The sequence below is a fragment of the Alosa alosa genome, chromosome 19 (assembly GCF_017589495.1).
Source record: "Alosa alosa isolate M-15738 ecotype Scorff River chromosome 19, AALO_Geno_1.1, whole genome shotgun sequence".
Taxonomy (NCBI): Eukaryota; Metazoa; Chordata; class Actinopteri; order Clupeiformes; family Clupeidae; genus Alosa; species Alosa alosa.
The window spans coordinates 18,180,696-18,201,459 of NC_063207.1; the positions used below are offsets into that span (position 1 = coordinate 18,180,696).

The 20,764-nt window shown below is 44.1% G+C and overlaps 1 protein-coding gene across 4 annotated transcripts; it reads right to left on the reverse strand.

The window, feature by feature from the left end:
- Positions 1-484: 484 nt before the first annotated feature.
- On the reverse strand, positions 485-18,262 carry hivep2b (HIVEP zinc finger 2b). 4 transcript variants are annotated; one of them, XM_048227652.1, is made up of 9 exons: positions 18,148-18,232; positions 11,998-12,094; positions 5,269-9,910; positions 4,984-5,141; positions 4,645-4,820; positions 4,413-4,508; positions 3,346-4,196; positions 2,610-3,106; positions 485-1,385 (listed from the first exon to the last, which is right to left on the reverse strand). In XM_048227652.1, exons 3-8 carry the CDS (start codon positions 9,583-9,585, stop codon positions 2,645-2,647), a joined length of 6,060 nt encoding a protein of 2,019 aa, XP_048083609.1. In that variant the 5' UTR covers positions 9,586-9,910; positions 11,998-12,094; positions 18,148-18,232; the 3' UTR covers positions 485-1,385; positions 2,610-2,644. The 4 variants fall into 4 exon arrangements, with proteins under 4 accessions (XP_048083609.1, XP_048083607.1, XP_048083610.1 ...); XM_048227650.1 differs by lacking the exon at positions 18,148-18,232 and adding an exon at positions 15,084-15,618; XM_048227653.1 differs by lacking the exon at positions 11,998-12,094 and having other exon boundaries at positions 18,148-18,262.
- Between the last annotated feature and the right edge of the window lie 2,502 nt (positions 18,263-20,764).

A 20,764-nucleotide genomic window follows, 5' to 3' on the forward strand; every position in this document is an offset into this window, starting at 1 on the left:
AAAAGTATGCACTATAAATTCTACTTAAGTAAAGTACAAATACGTGGAAAATGTACTTAAGTACAGTAACGAAGTATTTGTACTTCGTTACATTCCACCACTGCAAACAATCCACTGAGCCAAGGCAAGATAAACTGCCTTTAATGGCCGAAGTAAATCACTGGGTCACTACTATCCTCCACTCTATGATCTGTATAAAATATTGCGCATTGCACCTTGTAAGCTCTGCCGAGGTGACCAACTGACGTTCGTGACAACTTTCTGAAATGAAGAGACCACAGTAGGAATCCAAGATTTAGTAGGCCTACACTTGTAAACACATCTGGCATCGATAATCAAAAATGTTCAAATCAATAAAAGATACTGTCAAACTCAGCTTGTTTGAGCTCTTCTTTAAAGAAGGATTAAACTAAACTACAGTTCTTCCTAGCACAGAACAGTACAAGCCATATTTGATCAATGTGTATTTTGATACTGACTTGAATAAATGCATGTGTTTTTTAATGTGTTGAATAAAAGGACACGGTTAATTAAATACAATGATGCAAATATTATGAACAATCAAGTTGCATACATCCAAAATATATATGTATACATACATATACAATTAATGAGTACAGTTTATTACAGTACATGTATAATTAAGTTGGATATAAGAGACCACAATAAAAAACATTTCCCCCTGGAATTAAATATGTCATTTCACCTTGTACCTTGTGTCAAACTTGACAACAAACAAATAAATACAGTACAGTTATCAGCTGATATAAGCATGAAGATTGCATCATCTCAAGACCACATCATATGTATACAAAAGGGATGTCACATGAACACTAACTGGAATGTTAAATATCATAAAATTCCATGATTTTCAGTGATTTAAGAAATATGACTCTAAACTCTAAGAATCCAGTTTAGTGATTAAGGAGAGTGATAAAAATAGAGAAAGTGCTTAGTTAATCCCTTGATAAATGAAATTCCCCAGCATCACACGTATACAAAACACATATCTGAGTTGTTTATGAAGTATTCATTGAGAATAATTTAGAGCTATATTATGACCATATACCATATACATGTAGTATATTTAATAGTCAACTGTAAAACCTTATGCATGTACATTTTGTGAGATACTGTTCTATTTATATGTATTTGAAACAGGTATGACAACACTATTCCCATAAAGATGTAATGCTCAGGTAGATGTTGGCTACTTGTGTGTCCAGTTGCAGTAGGGACTGAGGTCAGCTGAGTGCAGAGACGTTGACCACCATCTTTCAATTTGAAAAAGTCAAGAAATAAATCAACGGTCCAGGCCTCTCACTCAGTCAGTTGTGTGATATCAGCTGGTTACTTCACCATCCCAGTCCCAGGCTGAAAGCTGGCTACACAAAATATAAATCCCAACAGCAGCATTATACTGGTTGATTGACATAAAAAACTCAATCATAAAGCATTGTCATAATGTTACAATATCTGCTTTTTTAGACCAAGCAATAAACTCAAATACTGTTAGTTTCCTCTCCTACAGAAAGTTTTGAATAAAGGGTCTTGCACAACACTGAGAAAAAGTACAGCGTAAAGTATGAAACAAGAACTGCATCACGTAGCAATCCGCAATAGTAGCTGTATCACTTAAATCTTTAAAAAAGCTACCAGTGCAAACAGAGTTGCATTAAGACCTCATGTCTCTCAGACTCAAGCTATTCTAATCAAGTGCATCAACACAATACAGTATACAACCATTTCTTTTAATACTCTGTTGTAGGGGAAGCATACTGATTAAGCCCACAGAACAAATTACACATTAGTTTTTAATTAAAATGAAAATAAATGCTGTGAAATTTTGTATTATAAATATTGAAATATTGTTTTATTGAGATTTGTTTCATGACTATTTGTGTGTTTATCTTATAGAAATCTGTCTACCCTCCAGTATAATGGCAATAGTAATGTAGTTGATATATACCGTAATAGACAGTGTTGGACTCGGAAGATACCAAAGACAGGCATCCCAGTCCCGCCTTTTCATTGATTTCTAAGACATTTCATTTTTAATAGTGAAAACTGTTATTACATGGTACATTATTCAGATGAACCATTTTGACTAAGCTATGTAAGGAGGAAAATGGGTGTGCTCAATAGGTACGCTTCCCCTATAACAGTATAGGGCAAACAGTATAGCAAAGGCACAAACATCAGTCATTCTTGTAAATTGACCAAAACTGAATCCAATCTAACATTATTTAAGTAACCTACAAACCTCCTCTCTTAGTAGGGACTTTGAATTGATTAAATCCCAATATTGCCATAGCCTTTCAATAATGAAATGACTTACAAACAGATTTATCAAATGTAGGCATGTGTGTTTATGCGTGTATGTACTGTAAGTGAGTATGACTGCATGTGTTGTATGAATTATGTGCAAGGACAAGCAAGGTAGTTTGCATAAGTTTTTTTTTTCTTTTTGCCACATATTGCACCTAAAATTCCATCAAAGAATTTATCCCATTCTCCCTCTCCTTTTTTCCCATCTGACTTCCATTTATCTACCTCTCTCAACTTCATACCCCCCTCCCAATCCCTTTTCCCTCTTTCCCTGTATCTACCTTCTTCTGATTGTTCTGTGTGACAGCAGTGCAGCTCAGCTCTTAGCAGACTTCTCCTCCGCAGTGATCCTGAGAGAGGCGATGGCTTCAGTGCAGTTCTGGACGCTCTCCTCTGATTGGGCCACGCCGCTGCTACTCGTGGCAGCCTCCCTGTCTCTCCTGTCAGAGTCCTGAGGGCTGAGGGCTGGCGCCCCCTGCTGCCCCGGAGGCTCCATTTCTCGATCATTCATGGGAGCGCTAGGTGGGCTGCCACTGCTCTCCTCCACCACCGGGCTTTGTTGGGGCGAGCCCGAGGGGTGAGACGTCACGGCAGCCGGGGCCCGGGCAGGCAGCATCTGGATGCCCCCCACTGGCATCAGGGGCAGAGGCCGAGCCTGCTGCTGGGAGTGCAGGGGCAGGTGGCTGAAGAGGTCAGTGTGACCGCTGGAGAGCTGGCCTCTGATGGGTGTGTCTCCACTGGGGAGGTGGAGGGGCTGTAGAGTGCTGTGTTTATGTGCCTAAGAGACAGAAAAAACATTGATAATAGCAATTATCAATGTGTATAGTAACTCTTAACTTCCAGGTGGTAGGTAGCTTTATTTAATGCATAAAATGTCATTGTTCATATTCAGCTTGAATACTGATTTTATTGTCTGGATTTAACTAATGACTTTTCAGACAAATGTTGTATCTTTAATAGTATTTGAAGAGCTGTTAAAAGCATTCAACTACAATCAATATGAAGAATGTCAAATACCTCAATGCCAGAATGTGAAAGCAGTGTAGCGGACCGTCCGTGAGGGCTTGTGTCCAGTCTCGCACCTCTTCCCTGTTCCCACGGCGCCCTGCTATGCTGGGATCCCCGGCGCGGGGACACGGCCCTGAGCATGCCCCGCTGACGTCCCCTGGGGGACAACTCACGTCTCATCGCCCCCTCGTGCCCAGGAGACAGGGCCCTACACAGGGACCCGGGGGACAGGTGCTGGAGCGGCGACGAATCCCTTCCGAAACACACGTCTCTTTTGGGGGAGACAGCCCTTAATGAGGTTGAATCGGCCCTCGGCGACAGGCCTCCATGTGGTGAGCAGTCCCCCCTTCCTCTGGGAGAGGGGCTTCGGTGAGGTGTTAAAGCCAGGCTCCGCTGGGGGGTCAGAGACACATCTCGGGGTAATGACAGCAGATACGAGGCGTTGGAGTGGAAGGACATGGAGCCGTGTCGGGAGGACATGGCTACACTGTCGTCGTCCCCAGGCCTCTGCTCGCTCAAGCGAGACTGCAGCTCGCTGCCTGCCTCCCCTGCTTCTGCCTGTCGGATGTGGCCGTCTCTCTCCCTGCTGCAGGCCGATGGGTGGACCTGGATGCTGGGAAGCTGGGAGAGGTAGCTGGGGTAATGCGGGGAGTTGATGGCGCATGGCAAGGGACTGGTGCTTCTTGAACGAGTTCTCGGAGTGGAACCGTCTTCATCATCATCATCATCCTCGTCTTCGTCCACCTCATCTCCGTCATCATCAGCACCATCAGAGTCATCCACATCGGAAAACTGATGCTTGATTGTAGAACCCATTGACCTTGATTTACCTGTTGCCCTCAAGATGTCCTCTGAATTGTCTGAAATAATGCAGATGAAGAACCCAATAAGAATCACATTATACAAAAGCAACAGCAGTTTACATTTAATCGCCACAATGTCACTGCAGTAAACATTCTTGTATTACATGTGCTGCTTTTAGAACATCTGTGAGGAAAACCAAAAGCCTCATCATCAATATTTATAAGAATATTAGCCAGGCTGCTTGTAGCCTACACAGTCTGTGTTCAGCTTACCAGTGTCATCTATACTGTCTATTGATGTGAAGGATACCCCAAGCTCCAGACATTTCTTCATATGGGCTTTGGACTTCATGTGTTTGGTGAGGTTTCCTAAAAAGTATTAAGAACAGTTACTAAACCATCAGCTGCTTTTTTTTAGGTTTAGACCAACAGATATTCAACAGATATTCAATTAGAATTCATGGTTGTACCACACTGATAAAAAATCATGTTATGAAAATCCTACCTTTAGTTTTAAAGGCGAAATGACAGGATTTGCACTCATACGGTCTGATGTCTGTATGAGTGCGAATGTGTTTCTTCAGCATGCTAGGTTTCTTACAACGAATCCCACACTCCTCACAGATATACTTTCCCCGGCCACGACCTCGCACATACACATAGTCTTCAGTGGACTTAAAACTGAATGAGATAATAGCCAATCATTTATATTAGACAGTGTGAAAGAATGAGAGAACTAATGAGATTTTTAATATACCAAACATTGGTTATGACTTGCTGTCAACCAAATTAAATTACATCTGGAGTTTCATAAATTAGAAAGAGAAGATGAAAGGTCACTCACCCTCCCTCAAATATTTTGATACGGGTTGGTTCAGGTTGCTTTGGTGGTGTCTCCTCCTTGTGATCCTCCACCACATTTTTATTACCAGATCTGATTCCCTTTACAGCCCGCTTGTATGTCATCATCTCCTCCTCTCCAAGGTCTGGCTTTCCCTGGAGCTTGTATAGAAGAGTACTTGTAGTAAGCACCCTCAAGTAAGTGTCAAATATCAAATGGACTACAACTAAAATAATAACATTATACTGAGGAAAAAATGCATAGTATGTATGGGAAATGATTGCTTACCTCTCCAAACCTTTGCTTCCAGAGGAGAGAAGACACAAGTATTCCAGGTTGATAGGCTGCTGCAATGGTGTAAATATCAGAGTGCTTTTTCTGCTTGGTGCGAAGAAGAGCCAATGTTGTTTTGGTTGCCAGATTAGGTGGGTTTGGGTCAAAGGATCTGACGCACCATGTGGCATATACTGAAAACAGTGGAGCAGCCAGGGCACTGTTTGGCTTGGTAGAATGGAGGTAGCACCAACTCACACATGTTGTTGTGTGAAGACTTGGAAACTTTGAGAAGAGTTGCGGGTTGGCAAAATCAGCAAGCAGCATAGCAGCACCAAATCCATGGCTGGCAATCAGTTTCTGCATATCGCTCACCTCCTGGCTCAAACTGATAGCGAGAGCTGTATCAGACGTAGGTCTGGAATCTTGTTCAGGTTCATCAACATCTATATTTTGAGGAGATTCTGGTCCCCCATCGGATGAATAGCTGAACTTGAGTGGTGATATCATGGGCTTGTCCTGCAGTTGGGATTGTATATCAGACATAGAAGAGCTTGAAATATCTGACAAGGATGGAGAGATTCCTCTTTGTATTCTCTCCTCCTTAATTTTATCCTTATGCTGTGATATATCAGGATTTCCGAGTTCCACGGCACTCAACTCTGCTACAATTTGACCATACATCCTCTCCTCTTTGACTCGCTTCTGCTGTTTTGACTCCATAAAGAGGTCTATGCTGCTGGCGGGAGAAAGCATGCGTTTCGTTCTTCCACCGCTAGGAGCCTCAGTGGTTGAGATAGTTTTGGAGGTCAAGGACAGAGGTATGCCTGTCTTAAGTCTGGCTGGAGATAGCTCTGGGTTGTACAGAAGTCCACTAGGTTGTCCAGAGACCTGAGTTATATCAAACCCAATCCCTTGCATCATAGCAATACTGGCTAAAGAGCCCTGAGAGGCAGCACCACAAAACACCAATGAGGAGCTGATGTTCCTTGTTTGGCTGTCAAAAATCTGAGACAAACTGGAGTAGGTGATGCTTCCATGGGATGGCACCTGCATTTGAATTCTTACAGGAACCAGCGAGGCAGAGGGTGACTGGAGGGATTGGAGGTTTGGAGGTACAGGTGCTAGATGTGCCTCTGAAGATACATGAGTGGCTGATGAGACCCTCTTTAGACTCTTGGACAAGTCTTCTGTTGGTGATTTTGCATCCATTGGAGTTTTAGCTTGTGAATAAACACTCTCCTTTGACTGCAGGTAGAGTTGTCTGGTCTGAAGATCTTGTAACTGATGCCATGGAAGAATGTGGAGGGGGTCAGGTTTCCAGAAGTGCCCTGATGTCGCTGGCAGGAGTGAGGCCAAATTTCTTTGAATAAAAGAGTATGGTATGGTCTCATGGCCATGTAAGATTTGCTTGTCGGGGGATAGTGTACCGGTCTGCATCTCAACTGCTCCTTCAGGGCTACTAGCTTGAATATAGCCTGGGTGCTCTAGGTCTGTGGAGATCTTACTCAATCTAGTTGCAGAGGAATCTGAGACAGAACTTGTATTATGATACATGGACTCTGAGTCTTGTTTGGCAGAAATATCAACACTTTTCTCTTGTGTCGATGTCTCTGGGTCAACACTCAATGATGCCTGTCTCACCAGGTAACCTCTTCTGCGTTGTTTTACCCCACTGGCATAGGCCTCACCCTGTCTGGACCTGGATGTAGGGGAGAGACTTCCATAGTCGAATGACTTGCTTCGTAAATCCGGCAGTTCAGCTGCTGAGATGAACGGAGCCTGTTCTGAAGCAGATCGCCTCATCTCCTTCTGCCGATGTTCACCAGGAATGGAAAGAGTGTGTCCACTTCCTGGCACAGACAAGAACTCCAAAGGTTTGCCATACTCATCTAATTTCGTCACAGGTGCTGACACAAGGCCCTCATCTCTATCAAGAGACAATGAGAAGCTTGAGCTGTGAGACAAGTTACTGTCTTGACTTGGACTCCTGGAGAGACTCGTACAGGCAGATTCAAAACTTGAGTCACCTGAAGAGTACTCAAGGTCTGCTAATCGTATTCTTTTCTTTTTTGGTGGTAGCTTCTCCACTGGAAACTGAGACAAAGTTTCACTTCTTTGGGGCCACTGAAACTCCTCGACGGGCTTGTCACGGTGCTTGACCTGGACCTCAACAGGCTTTGGAGATCTATCTGGTTCTTCTGTCACCCTGATTTCAGGAACTTGGATACTAGGTTGACCAGTTAATTTGCGTGGTTCAGAACCTGGCTGTGATGACTTAATGTCCTTGAACTGACTTGAACTGAATGGAACATTCATCTGTGTCTCTCTTTTAATAGTTTTTACATCACTTTGTTCTGCCATTGTTTGTGGACTTTTGTCCCGGGGGTGAGATTCACTTTCACCATGCCTCTCTATGGAGCCCATTCTGCTAACAGAGTTTGTGTGCTGAATTACAGAGATAACATTACTTTGACTCACATTCTGCTTTGATTCACATTCAGCTGAAAGGTCAACCATCTCTATAGATTTGACAAATTGGCTTGAAGAATCCTCCTCTTCCATGACACCTTTTTGCTTTCTACGCTTTCTTGTGGCAGGGTCTGTCACATAGGCGTGATGGGTCAAGAAATGTTCAGCTTCAGGTGAAATGTCTGTCCCTGCTTTTGTGCTGTCCACATGGGTCTCATGTGAGGGCATCTCAAAAGCTGCTTGCCGCATAAGCCTCCTCATCCCTCCTTGGCCAGGATACATTCCGTCAACAGTCATTCTTTCATCAAAGGAGTTACTGGTTCGAAGACCAGGTGGAACACTGAGATCTGTTGCAGTTGATGTTGGCAGGGAGTTGCTCCGTATGAGGGAAGCTGCATCTGAAGGAGCTTCGAGCTGATAGGATGTGGTCATTTGATCTGATTTTGGAGATTCATGGCCTTCATGCAGCCAATTTGACTCCAATTTGATTAATCCAGCCAAGTCCTTCTTGCATGTGGATATGTGAATGCTCTCCTCCAGTATCTTACTCTTGCCTGGCTTGACCATAAAACTTGATCTGCTGTCATTTGTGTCTGTCATGCACGTTTGAACTGTGATTGATTGTCTTGGCTTGGGAGAGGGTCGATAGCACTTCCCAAACATAATCTCTTGGTACGATTTGACATTTGTGCATGGTGGACTGACTTGCTGCTCTGCACTCTCTGAGCGAGAGAAATAGCCAGAGTCTGTACTCCCTTTACTACTGGAGCTAGGGAGAGACAGAGAATGCTCAGAGTCTTGGCTTCTTTTCTCAGAGAGACGGAGAGCAAGTTTCTGCTTGATGGTGCAGGACTCCACGGCCTGCTCAACCTCAGTTATAGATGGAGTAGCTCTCATTTCTCTGAACCGGGACAGAGACACCTTTCCTGACTCTGACATGATTTCTTTTCTGGTGGCACTTGGCGTGGTCACCTTCACAGACGGTATGCCAGGTGACTCTTTAGTCCACTTCCCTTCAGTGCCCTCAAATGAGCTCACACAGTCCAGAAACAAATCTTCAGAGCCCTCCTCGTCTGTGTCTGTAGTCTGTTCAGCATCCGACTGCATCTCCCCTTCCGCTGCCAGAAGCTCTTGATCCATGCCGGAGGGATGTGGGTCCTTCTCTGACAGTGCCAGCAAGCCAGCTTTAACGGCATGTGTGTGAGACTTTCTGTGTTTGTATAAATTGCTCTTAGTCTTAAAGGAGAACCCACATGGGACACATGGGTAGGGCCTCTCACCAGTGTGAGAGCGAATGTGCTTTTTCAGGACACTGGGCTTGGCGCAGGCTCTCCCACAGTAATGGCAGATGTATTTTCCGGGTTTCTTTCCAGGTTTTTGCTCCCTTTTGTTCAGCCCTTCTGCAAGCTGACCGATTCCCAGTTGATAGAGCTGCCTCGACGTGGCTGAGAAACCAGCCATCTTCTTTCTGAAATGGACTCGACTCTGCTCGCAGGGTTGAGAAGCCATGAGGTTCCTTGAAGTGAATGACTGTGGCTGACTGACAAAAGGCCATGACTGCGTCGCCCCACAAGAGGCAGCATCGCCGCCGTCACCAGACTTGGGTGATGATGAAAGGTGATAGTGGCCACTAGTGTTGGGAACCTGCAACTGCTGGATTTCTAGTGGTGGTGACGTTCCAGAGGTAGGCGTGTCTGGTGAGCCTTTGACAGTGCTGCCCCCTTGTTTTGCCTCACACTGAAGAGTCTTTTCTTTTACATTTATACTGGTGTGAGTTCTGCCTCTAAAGGAGGCCTGGGGGTTCTGCTCTGCAGTGTCCTTTGAGCACCTCAAGCTGTCAGTGCCCTCGAGTGACTCCATGACATCAATGCCAGTTTCTGTCTGATAAGTTAAAGCTGTGTCCTTTACATTGCTTAAGCACTTGTTAAGGAGATGTTAAAACAATCTCCCCCCTAAAATCCAACATCACATTCAGCCCGGTTGAAGGATATGCCTTTTTTTTTATTGTTTATTCATTTGAGGATTACTTCTTCTCCAGTGTCCTCAGTATAACAGCATGTTTGTTCAGTAATGCTGTTGAAATGAAGCTGAAAAGTATCAGCTATTTTCAGTGTTTGGCATTTTTATATGGAGTAGGAGTAGCTTCTGTCTGTATCCTCTTCTGTGTCCCTCTATGAGCTGAGACCTAAAGATAGAATTAAAAGAAAAGTAAAGTTACGATCTAAGTCAATGAAAGAAATGTTTCAAAAACAAAATGTTTGGCAAATGCAATACAAATGGATTTTCTTTGGTACATTACCACATATTTTAAAAGGGGTAAAAAAAAATCAAGCTCTCTTCAGCTATGTGTGGTTTGCTAGTTACCAGTAAATAAGGGGATGATTTTAAAAATAAAAGAGCATAAAAGTGCTTTTCTTTTTTAGGACTGAAGGAGAAAATGACAAGTCTGCCTTTGTGTCCTATTAGACACCAGCTGTTCCAGTAGAGATGGCTGTGGCAGAATCGGTCTGAGGAACTAGTCATATGACACTTTATTTTTTTTTTTTAAAAATTATGTTTTTCTCATTTTGTGGAATCTCAGATGGAAGATTGCTGCCCTATGCTACGTCAGGCAGAATTCATTCAGAAAAGTGCAATGTGATATACAAAGTATAGACAGGTGGTGCATAGACAGGACAAGAAATATAGTGCAGTGTAGACAGTAGTATACAGTTGGTTTACAGACGGTGGTTTAGAGTAATATAAATTAAATATAAATATGTGCAGTGTATTAGCAGTTACCTTATAAGAGCAGAATCAATATGGCTATGTAATATGAACAATGTATAAACAACATGTACAGATATGTGCAATGGAATAGCAGTACCATTATAATAGTAGTACGAATAATATAGATATATGCAGTGTATTAACAGAATATATTATAGAAAAAACAGAATAAATATGGATATTCAGTATGAAATATATAGATAGGACTAGTAGAGGAAGCCATATTTTCTCTGTGGGGTAACTATATGACCGCAGTCATATGGGAGTTTTCATATTTCAGTAAAACCATGATGACATTACTCTGCTATCTGTCTGGCTGGGACTTGTTCTGGGACATGACACGTTGCAAATGACACAACCCAACAGGTGCAGCGCCTCTGACGGCATTCTCACACCCTCTGGGAGGCTTCGCAAGGCATTCATTTCCAATGAAGAGAAATGTCTCAATGTAGTTAGGCTGCATCAACCTCCACTGGCTACATAGCGTCAACAGTGCATATAATATCAACCTTTCAATGTGAAATGTTTTCTATTATTTATGGGTCTGGGAATGGATATATTAAAGATGCAGTCTGTGATCTGGTTTTGGGAATGGTTGTTGATATTGGAGCTCCACAGCCAATCATATTACACCCTTCCCTTTTCTGCCCCTGAAGCACCAAGTTGATTGGCTAGAATTGTAAATGGCTCGCTCCGAGCCACTATGTGGGTTTCCCATTTACAGAAAGAGGACTGTGTATGACCAGAGAGCAAACACTGGCAAGACTCAGAGACAATGCCTTTAATGGTGATAAGGAAATAATCTTGATAGAATATTATAATATTCCTGATATTATATATTACAACTAATAATAATATTTTGTTTTGAAATGTAGTTGTAAAATTTGTAATATTTATTCTTCCAGGTGATATTTTTGCGAACTATCAAACAGCAAAACCCTATCTAATAAACCCATCACCCTACCCAATGAGCTCCAACATTTCATTTAATCAAAGAAGGGACTGGTTATTTGAGTTTAATTGTCAGTTGAGGGGTGGCTCAGTGGCAACTCATTAGAACTATTACAGATTTTTTTAAGACATATAGTGAAATAAATTACTAATTTGTAATGTTGAGGGTAGCAGATTAGCAGGAGAGTAACAAAGCATTCAAGTTAGCCTGGATCATGAACCATTAACTATAAAGTCAAAACACAAACAATGACTATATGCTTAGACTGTTTGTATGCATTACTGCATACCAATGTACGGATTCACAGTTCTATATTAGGACCTACTAGATTCCCTCCAAAATACTGTGAAAGAAAAAAAAACATTCTGCCACAACATCGAAAACAGGGTCTATTCTCTGTAATGCCAAGGAGGAAAGAAACTGGAGCCATGTTGGCATCTGTGCTGGAAACACACATGCTTCTGAGGATAACCCAGGTGCAGTAATGGCTGCTGATGGGCTGATGAAAATGTCATATGGGACAGGGAGCTGAGCCCCCACAACAGACTCACCCGCAGCACGGAGCACTGGGGAGGAACCGTTCATGGAGAGGAAAGTGTCGGTAACTGGTGAGTCATGGGGGTCAGGTGAGCCTCTTGAACTGGCCGGCTAAGAAAACACCCAGGGACAAAAACAAGTTATTAGCACACGCTGAGGGGGAGGGGGTGTCTACCAGTCACTTTTGACACTGTTTACCAGTCATGTTCATATAGAATAATTCACAGCATTGAGAAGACCCATCTGGCATCCCATCAGTGACTCAGCTGTGAAACTCGATTATTCATTGGCACTGTTGCCGGAGCCATGTTTGACATTCTCATTTTTTGAATCACTTAAGTCAAAAAAAAAAACTGCTATAGGATACTAATGCCAGCAGCTTATGGTTCCTATCCGACTGTGTCATGAACCCTGTATTGAATCTGGGATTAAACGTTCTGGGGAACTGATCCGTTCACTATTCTATTCATGGATCTTGGATAATGGTTCTGTATTCTTTTCGTTCTCACAGCGAATCTCCCTCTGCTTGAGGGCCTTGCCGTCTCCTAGACTGGGGGGTGTGTGTGGGGAGTGGGGGGATCCGTTACCGTGCTTCCGGGAGCTTGTTTTCTCATCCAAACACCAGCGCTGTGAGGGGATCGATACGGTGTAGGATGCCCGCGCAGAGCTGTGGTTCTGACATTGACTCCCAGGACAAACCACTCAGGGTGACTCTGCAAGGCTCCGGTGAAAGACCCCTCTACTTTATTATCATGTCATGGTTAAACATGGGATAGCAAGGGAGGCCAGAGAGGCACTTCCCCGAGAGATGCTGTTTATTCACGTCTCTCCAGGTCTTGGCTCTGGATTCTCACAACACCCACCTCTCTCTCTCTCTCTCTTATAGCCATGCGAAATGGATGGACTGCTTCTTATGTAGAGTTGCTATGGATACTGAGATAACTTGTACTTATTCATATCCCCCTAGCTATGCGCTATTGACTCTATGAGAGAATGGACAGTAATATGAGGGAAGTATGGACAACCCTTGTTCCCTCCATCCCACACATGGGTGATTCATTTCATATCCCATCCCTGTTAAACATTATCTTTATTATCTCTATTTAAGAGATAATGTTTGATCCAAATTGAGGAGATTTACTGGGATGTTTTTGTCAGTTTAAAGATTAAAACAGCTAATAACGTTACTTTGCTGGATCCTTTGACAAATCTTCCTGGAAAATGTTTGCTTTGTACAGCGAAATCACATCTAGGAACATGCCGATTTGGTTGAGTTTTGGTTGAATGTTACAATAAACGTGTATGAAGTCATTTGAATGATCTCTCTCACCAAATATGTCAGAAATTGGCAGACTACCTTAATACTGTCTTGGAAGCAAAATAATTGCTGCTCCAACAGTGAAAAGATTAATGCCTTAAACACAAGGAGATAATTTAAACTTTGAGGAAATTGCCCTTGCATTTCCCCCTTCAGGGCAAGACCCTCACATTAAAAACCTGCATGAAGACAGCTTCATGGCACTTTCCTTTCCTCTCTCCAAAGCAGATCTTTCTGACACTGGGCAAAAGCAGATGATGTTGTCAGAATTTTAGAAATGAATCCAGCATTAGCTGGAAAATCACATGTCCCCATGGTTCCATCGTACTTAAGGTTGATATTTTAGTCCAGGGAAACTGCAGAGCTGCCTAGGAGACTGAATCATTTCCATCCCCTCAGAAGCAAAGACTGTACGGCTTTAACAAGGGTGTTATCTGGTTCAGACCTTTCCGCACTTGCTTAATTAGGACATTCAGATATGCTCTTGACATTACATCAAGGAAGGGAAAAGCAATGAAATGGTTGCATAATACAGCCATAGTCTCTAGCGAATTAAAAGTTTAAAGTGATATTACCCGGTCGAAACTGAAACAATATGAGTGGGAACCTGAGGGGTGACTGGAGTTTTGATATTCACGCTGTGCTTTGTGTGTGTATGTATGCGAGTGTGTTCACATTTGTGTTTGATGTAATAGCAGCAAGTGTATGGGGTGTATGCAGTTGTGTCTGTGTAAAGGGGGGTGGGGGTACAATATCCTCTGTTACAGTAAGTCAGCTCAGCTGTGTTTGGGATATGTGTGTGGTGCACACGTGAGTGGGGTGTGTGTAAACGTGGTTGGGGTGGAGATATCTGTGTGTGTGTGTGTGTTTGTGTGTGTTACGGTAAGTGAGCACTGTTTGAAGTGTGAGATCTGGGTGATGGGGTGATAGAATGTGAATGTGGTGGAAGAACTTGGCTGGGGGGGTCCTTTCAAGGTCATTCAGACCTCACTGCCGGGTTTCCCCCTGAATGGGGGCTATTAATATAAACAAACAGCCACAGCGCATCCACAGAGATGCTCGGAAAAACCACACACACACACACATACACACACAAGGCTGAGATGGAACAGGGATCGAGCCACAGCTTAAAAATACATCCACTGTCATATGAGCACTTCACTAAATCCACATCTTGACCACTGGAACATCCTTTAAAAAATGTCTTTGTCTCTGCAAATGCTGCCTCTTCCATTTTAATCTCAACAGTGAAAGAGAAGGTGGGTTCTGAGAATCTTGACAAAAAGTTAAATCACTGTAAAGGAACTAGCATCTTAGGACCAAGCTCCGCGCTGCAGCATCTGTGTCAAGCTATGGAGGAGATCAGAGAATATCCCCCGACTTGAGTGGATAACTATTCATTACATCATTCTTGCAACATATACTGTACAGACACACACACATACACACTCTCTCGCACACACAGACACTAACACGGATATATACACAAGCAAAGGCACAACACATACACACTCACTGACACCAACTAGACCACTGACAGACTGACTCTTCCTGACCCACTCGTTTTTCCCTAAAGCTACAGAGCTCCAGAAACAGCTCAGCCTCGAAACCCCTGAGGCAGAAACACGGCAGTCCTCCTCGCTAATACCGTACATCACAGCTCGCAGAAGGAGCTGCTCGCGCTGACATGAGACTCACTTTAACGTGTAACGAACCACCATCTGGAAAGCACATCAACGGCCACAGACATCAATGACATTTAACATCATCCACTCAACTGACCTGCCATTCAGACAGCCTCCAATTCAGCACATCTGGTCAGATTTCAGTTATATTCCTTATCACCCTGTAGCCACTGCTGACCTCTCGCCAGGGTCAAGGGGAAAAAGCCAAACGATCGTGGTGAAGCGAATGTCTTGCCGTCTGCGCGCACAGCACAAGACCCACTGATGTAAGTGAGTCACCACAGAAAATACCTCACAGAGACGCGTATCCAGGAACAAAAATAGCAGCGGGGCCCAGAGAAGGATTATGCAACAGCCCACGATAGGGCTCTTCTGCAGTGCAGCTCAGCGCGGCAGGCTGTCTGAGCGCACGGCTTCTATCCGCCGGAGAGCCCTTTGCCGCTGAGCGGGAAGGACTGCTCGCTGTTTAAGGAAAATGAAACACTGATCCCACGTCGACGACTGTTCAGGGGGGATTATTTAGACTAGGATGGTTGTAGTTGAGCTGCCGTCTCCAGTTTATAATCTCCCCTTCCTCTCTGACAGAACACCGGGAGGAATGACTCGCTCTGTTTCATCTGAGGGGTAGTGCAGAGTACTACTGCTGTAGAATGTCCCCGCGCGCACGCATACAGGCTTAAATTAGGGCAGCGGTCTCCGTGGAGAGATTCCGCCAGGAGGATTGCACTGGCCTTCCTCATTTCTGCATGGCACACGCTGACCTGATTGACAGCCGCCCTGTGCGTGGTCATCTCGCTGTCAGCACACCCTAAGGCCACAACATCCTCCATAATACACACCACAGGGGAAAACGGTAAACCTCACACATGATATACAGGACCACTCAAATGCAATATAACTATAAACGAAAAAATATAGCTCCATAAAGGCATACATTTGTTATTAAAATGTGATATACTGTTTCAATCAGCCCACCACGAGCCCAACGGCATTATTAAGCGGCATATCTTCACCTAATTGACCAATGCCCAGACATCAACCACAAGAATTTAGAAAAAGATCCATGAGTCTATTCTTTGACTATAACCTTGCCCTTTTGATACAATACAATTTACACAACTAAAAATATTTGACCTGCTTTGATCACCTTCTTGAATTTCAGGGGGAGAGGACAACTGGAGGCAGCTATGGTTCAGAGGGGATTAGGCTAGGATGGCATGAGGCATATACTGCCCACATGCAATTCTGTGCCTGTAGGTAACATAACCCATATTATCATTGCCATGCTCACTTCAACATTTGCATATGGTTTTGACACTTGTCAGCTGTTGTGGCTAGCAGATGCACAAGGAATATAAATAGACTACACCATGGCTATCCCTCACAATTTAAATGCTCAGTAGGCTATCAACATTGCAATTTATTTATGCTTTGCCTTGAGATGGCTCTTGGCTCCTACTCAACGTGTGGTTAAGGTCAAATCTGTGGTCCCTCCCTGGCTCCCTCCCACTATCTCTGTCTCTCTCTGCCCCCCCCCCCCCCCCAACTCTCTTTCCATAAATATGATGGTCTGTCCCCCTGGATGTCCTCTTCGCTTGGCATCCCCACTCTCAGAGGCACACAGCTCTGTTGACCGGCTCAAATCCCCAGCAAATTTACATGTGATTCAATACCAGCCAGTCACCCTCTCTCTCCACTTACAGCCTATTCATGACATTAGGACTCGACAAATGCTAAACAAGCGCTTGAGACAGGCACACAGAGGCCAGGGGAAGGAGTACAACAGATAAATTAATTGACAAAACAATCTGTTCTGCAACATTACTAACTCAATCTCAATCAGCTACATTTCTGACAATGGTTTGCTGAACATATTCGCAGGTCCCACGGATGAGATGTGAGCTTCTTGTGTGCATGTTCCTTTAAATGCTCATGTTATTTTAATGAGGCACTTAAATAATTCAAGAAACAAGAGCAATTAAAGGTATTACCATTACAATGGAGTTAGACTTCTTTGATCTGTATGCTATATTTCGCATCGCTAGTGTACTTGCCAGTGCAGGATCCTCATTACATAACACAATACAACTCACACCACCGCTCAGAAATGGTTGTTAAATTGAGGGACAGCTGCTGGGCTCTGGCAAGAGTAGCAGTTGCCCACTGTGTGGGGACTTATCAGACCTTTCAACTGGCATGCAGATCACATGGCACAACAATGGCAGATCAACTTTAAAAGCCTGATGACTCATCACTATCCCGCCTGTCATAAATTTGACTGACGTCTCAATATCAAACACAGGAGGAAAGTCGCATACTGTACATCTGAGCCGGTGCAATCATGCCGGCCCGAATGTCTAGGCAGTACTGTACACCATGTCCTCTTTGTCAACCGTGAAAACACATTTTCCCATCATTAATTGATTCACATCTTGCCTCTTTGGAAACACAATCCTCCATTGGTGTTTGGCAGGTATAAAAAAACCACATGTAGGCCTATGTAGCATGATACGTACTGTGGGGACACATCACAAGCCTGCCTTATCATCACAAAATACTGTACCTCTTCACACAGAATATAAAAAGTCGATTGTCCACCATTTGGGAAGCTTCATGTAAATGGTCAATGCAAATGACAGAGCAACAGGCAGCCAGATAAACTGACAGCCTAAATGTGGAATGTGTCTTTAAATGCGTGTGATTCCACTGCATTTCCACTGCAACATGCAACAGCTCTATGCACGGCCGTCTGCCTGCCCTGCTCTGTGGAGCCACATTGTTCATGTAATTCCACCAAGCCATTGGAATACAAGTACTCAGAGCATTCCCATGGCAACGAGATGCTGGGTTCTGCTAAGGATTTTCAGGCGTTGTCTCTGTTGCATGCATGTGAAAGAAAGAAACCAATAGCTGAATACAGAAGCTCTCTCTACTAGACATTGAGAACATACTGTATATCACTCTATGTTAATAGGCACACATTAGCAAAAGACATAAATGTTCATGGACATATCACAAAATTACATTACACAATTCTACAACATTGAAAAAAAATCTGACATTGAACAAAATTCTAAAATTTAACAAAAACCTCACTGTTTAGCATTGTTCTGAAAGAAATATGTGTGTAAGTTGTACTGTAATTTTTGGATTTCACATACCTTAAAAGGTGATTTTATGTGGCTGGGTATCCCTGACTCAATTCAAATGACCCTCGTCCTTGCCTTGGAAGAGTAAAGAGCTACGGGGAAGACTTCCAAGCCACTCCCACCCCCCACCCCAGTTTGTCATATAAATAAAAAGAACCTCGATACAGTGCCCCACAAATGTGGCTTTTACTCCTCCATTCATTGTCACAGCTGACACAGGTCGGGCGGCGCTCACCCGCTCACCTGATACAGGATCTCCGGTTCCGTCCCACCCCCTTCAGCGTTCTCACAGGGCGCAGCTCGCAGGGTGCCCCCCCACCCTCCTGCACCTCCCCCCCCACCCCAGGCTGGGTATTCACAGTTCCACTCCGACACACGCCAAGTTCCGGCACTGTGCCTCCCTCCGAGCCTTGGCTTGCCTCTCACCAGAGGCTCCGCAGGAAGCCAACGGGAATCATATCTCTCAGTATAAACAACACCTGGCCTGTTGATTGGCTCATCACCCTGACAACCATTCTCAAGCACTCCTGGGTGGGAGGAGTGGGAGGGTGAAATGAAGAGGGTGGGGAGGGAGGAGAGAGGGGGTGGGGAGGGAGGAGAGAGGGGGTGATGAGGGAGGGAGGGAGGAAGGGGGACTCACATCAGAACAGAAATAGAACGAGGCTATTTTACCTCTATGGCTGCACAATACTGTCAGAGAGGGAGGGGGAGTTAAGGGAGGACAGAGCGAGGGAAAGAGAATGAAAGGGAAGGAGAAAGTGGATACAGCAGAGACAGAGAGAGAGAGAGAGAGAGAGAGAGAGAGAGAGAGAGAGAGAGAGAGAGAGAGAGAGAGAGAGAGAGAGAGAGAGAGAGAGAGAGGAAAAAAGAGAGAGAGAAAAAAAAAATTCAAGGACAACACTGTCTGTCGTGCACATGTCTCCACTGAAACACTGTGTCCATGGCTCCGTTGTTGTTCTCTGAAGACACAGACTGAATGGAAACTCCATGCAGTTTTATCTCCTAAACTGTGACTTCCTGAGAGACATTGCATTTTTAACACCAACGGCAGCTGGCAGGCAGGCCATTTACATGCACTATAAGTTACAGTTGCTGGCCATTTAATAGCCTCTGAAAAAAAAAAGTTCCTTCCTGTTCCAGTAAACACACTGGGTGACTCCCTCTTGCAAAATCTAACATATACTGCTTGTCTTCACAGGGTGAAAAATACCACTGAAAAGGAAGGAAGGAATCGCTGTAGATGTATTTGGCGGCACCACGTCTTTATTCATCTGTGTATTTATGTTATGATAAAACTGCAAACTCTGCAGAATTTTTGACACCACACCCACTGATGACCTCTGTGTCCACACCATTCAGCATAGTTAACTCTGAAACGTCAGAAATCTTAGTGATTCACCGTCCACGGCCGTTCCATTTCTGACACATTTGCAGCTCCCCCTTGCTTGCACTGGTGTTGAGCTTTGCATGAAAATGCCTGAACCATCAGACCGGAGTCTTGACTGACACTTGGGAATGCATTAACTAGATTCTTCAAGTTGCCTTGCAAATAGTCTTATAAATGACATTTGCTGCAGTGTTTGTGATGGCTGTACATCTTATTTCACATCTGGACGTTTCCAGCTTTGGGGTGTGGTCTACTGTAGATAAGCCCAAAGGATTCATCATGCATCATCACACTGATGCTATTCTTTCTCATCTCATCCGCATTAATTAACAGTGAATTAATTTTGTGTGTGGGAGGGTGTGTGCACGTGTGAGTGAGTGTGTGTGTGTGTGTGTGAGTGTGTGGGTGTGTGTGTGTGTATGTGTGGGTGGGTGTGTGCGTGTGTGGGTGAGAGAGCGAGAGAGAGAAAGTGAGAGAGCGGGAGAAAAAGAGGGAGAGATAAAGACAGACTGCAAGTGCATGTGTGTCTCCTCACTTGGCTCGTTAACATTGGTGAAGATTTAGCTTATGGCATGTGCAGGAGCCCAACATTAGCACTTTCCAGAGCTGATATTCCAGAGAGGAGTTAAGAGAGACAGCGAGAGAGGGAGAAAAAAACCCCAGCTCTGTCACATCCACTGCAGTACACCTCCAGTCAGCTCTGGTGATGGGCCTTTGAACAGAGCTGCATGCTTGATCCAAAAGAACTGAGGGAACGTCAGACGTCTCTTCACACACGATGACCTGGGACGCCCAGAAGCTGTCATGATGTCATAATTGTTGTTGACGTACACGGTAAGGTGATCATGCTGTTCTAAAAATAACATCAGAGGTGATGGGCTTTTATCACAAGCTGCCATTTGAGGCTTGCTGTTGAATTTTTAATTTCTTGTGCACAACAAATGTAAATATGCTCCACAAATCCGCATTAAAGGGATGAGCAATTGTTCCCAATATGCCCAACTCCTGGAGGACTTCAGATACTACAAACCACTAATACATCTTATCAACAACAAACACATTTGACACCAACTTCCCAACTTTCCTTTCCCTTCCTAATCCAAGCGATGAAATCTGAGATAAAGGAGAAGTTGTCTGGCTCGCTGTTTGTGGAGAGCTGCCGGAGGAGTCTACACCCATAACAGGCATCGCCATTCCAGACATAGCAGCAGATGTAGCATACTTTCCATCCAGCAGTTAAAA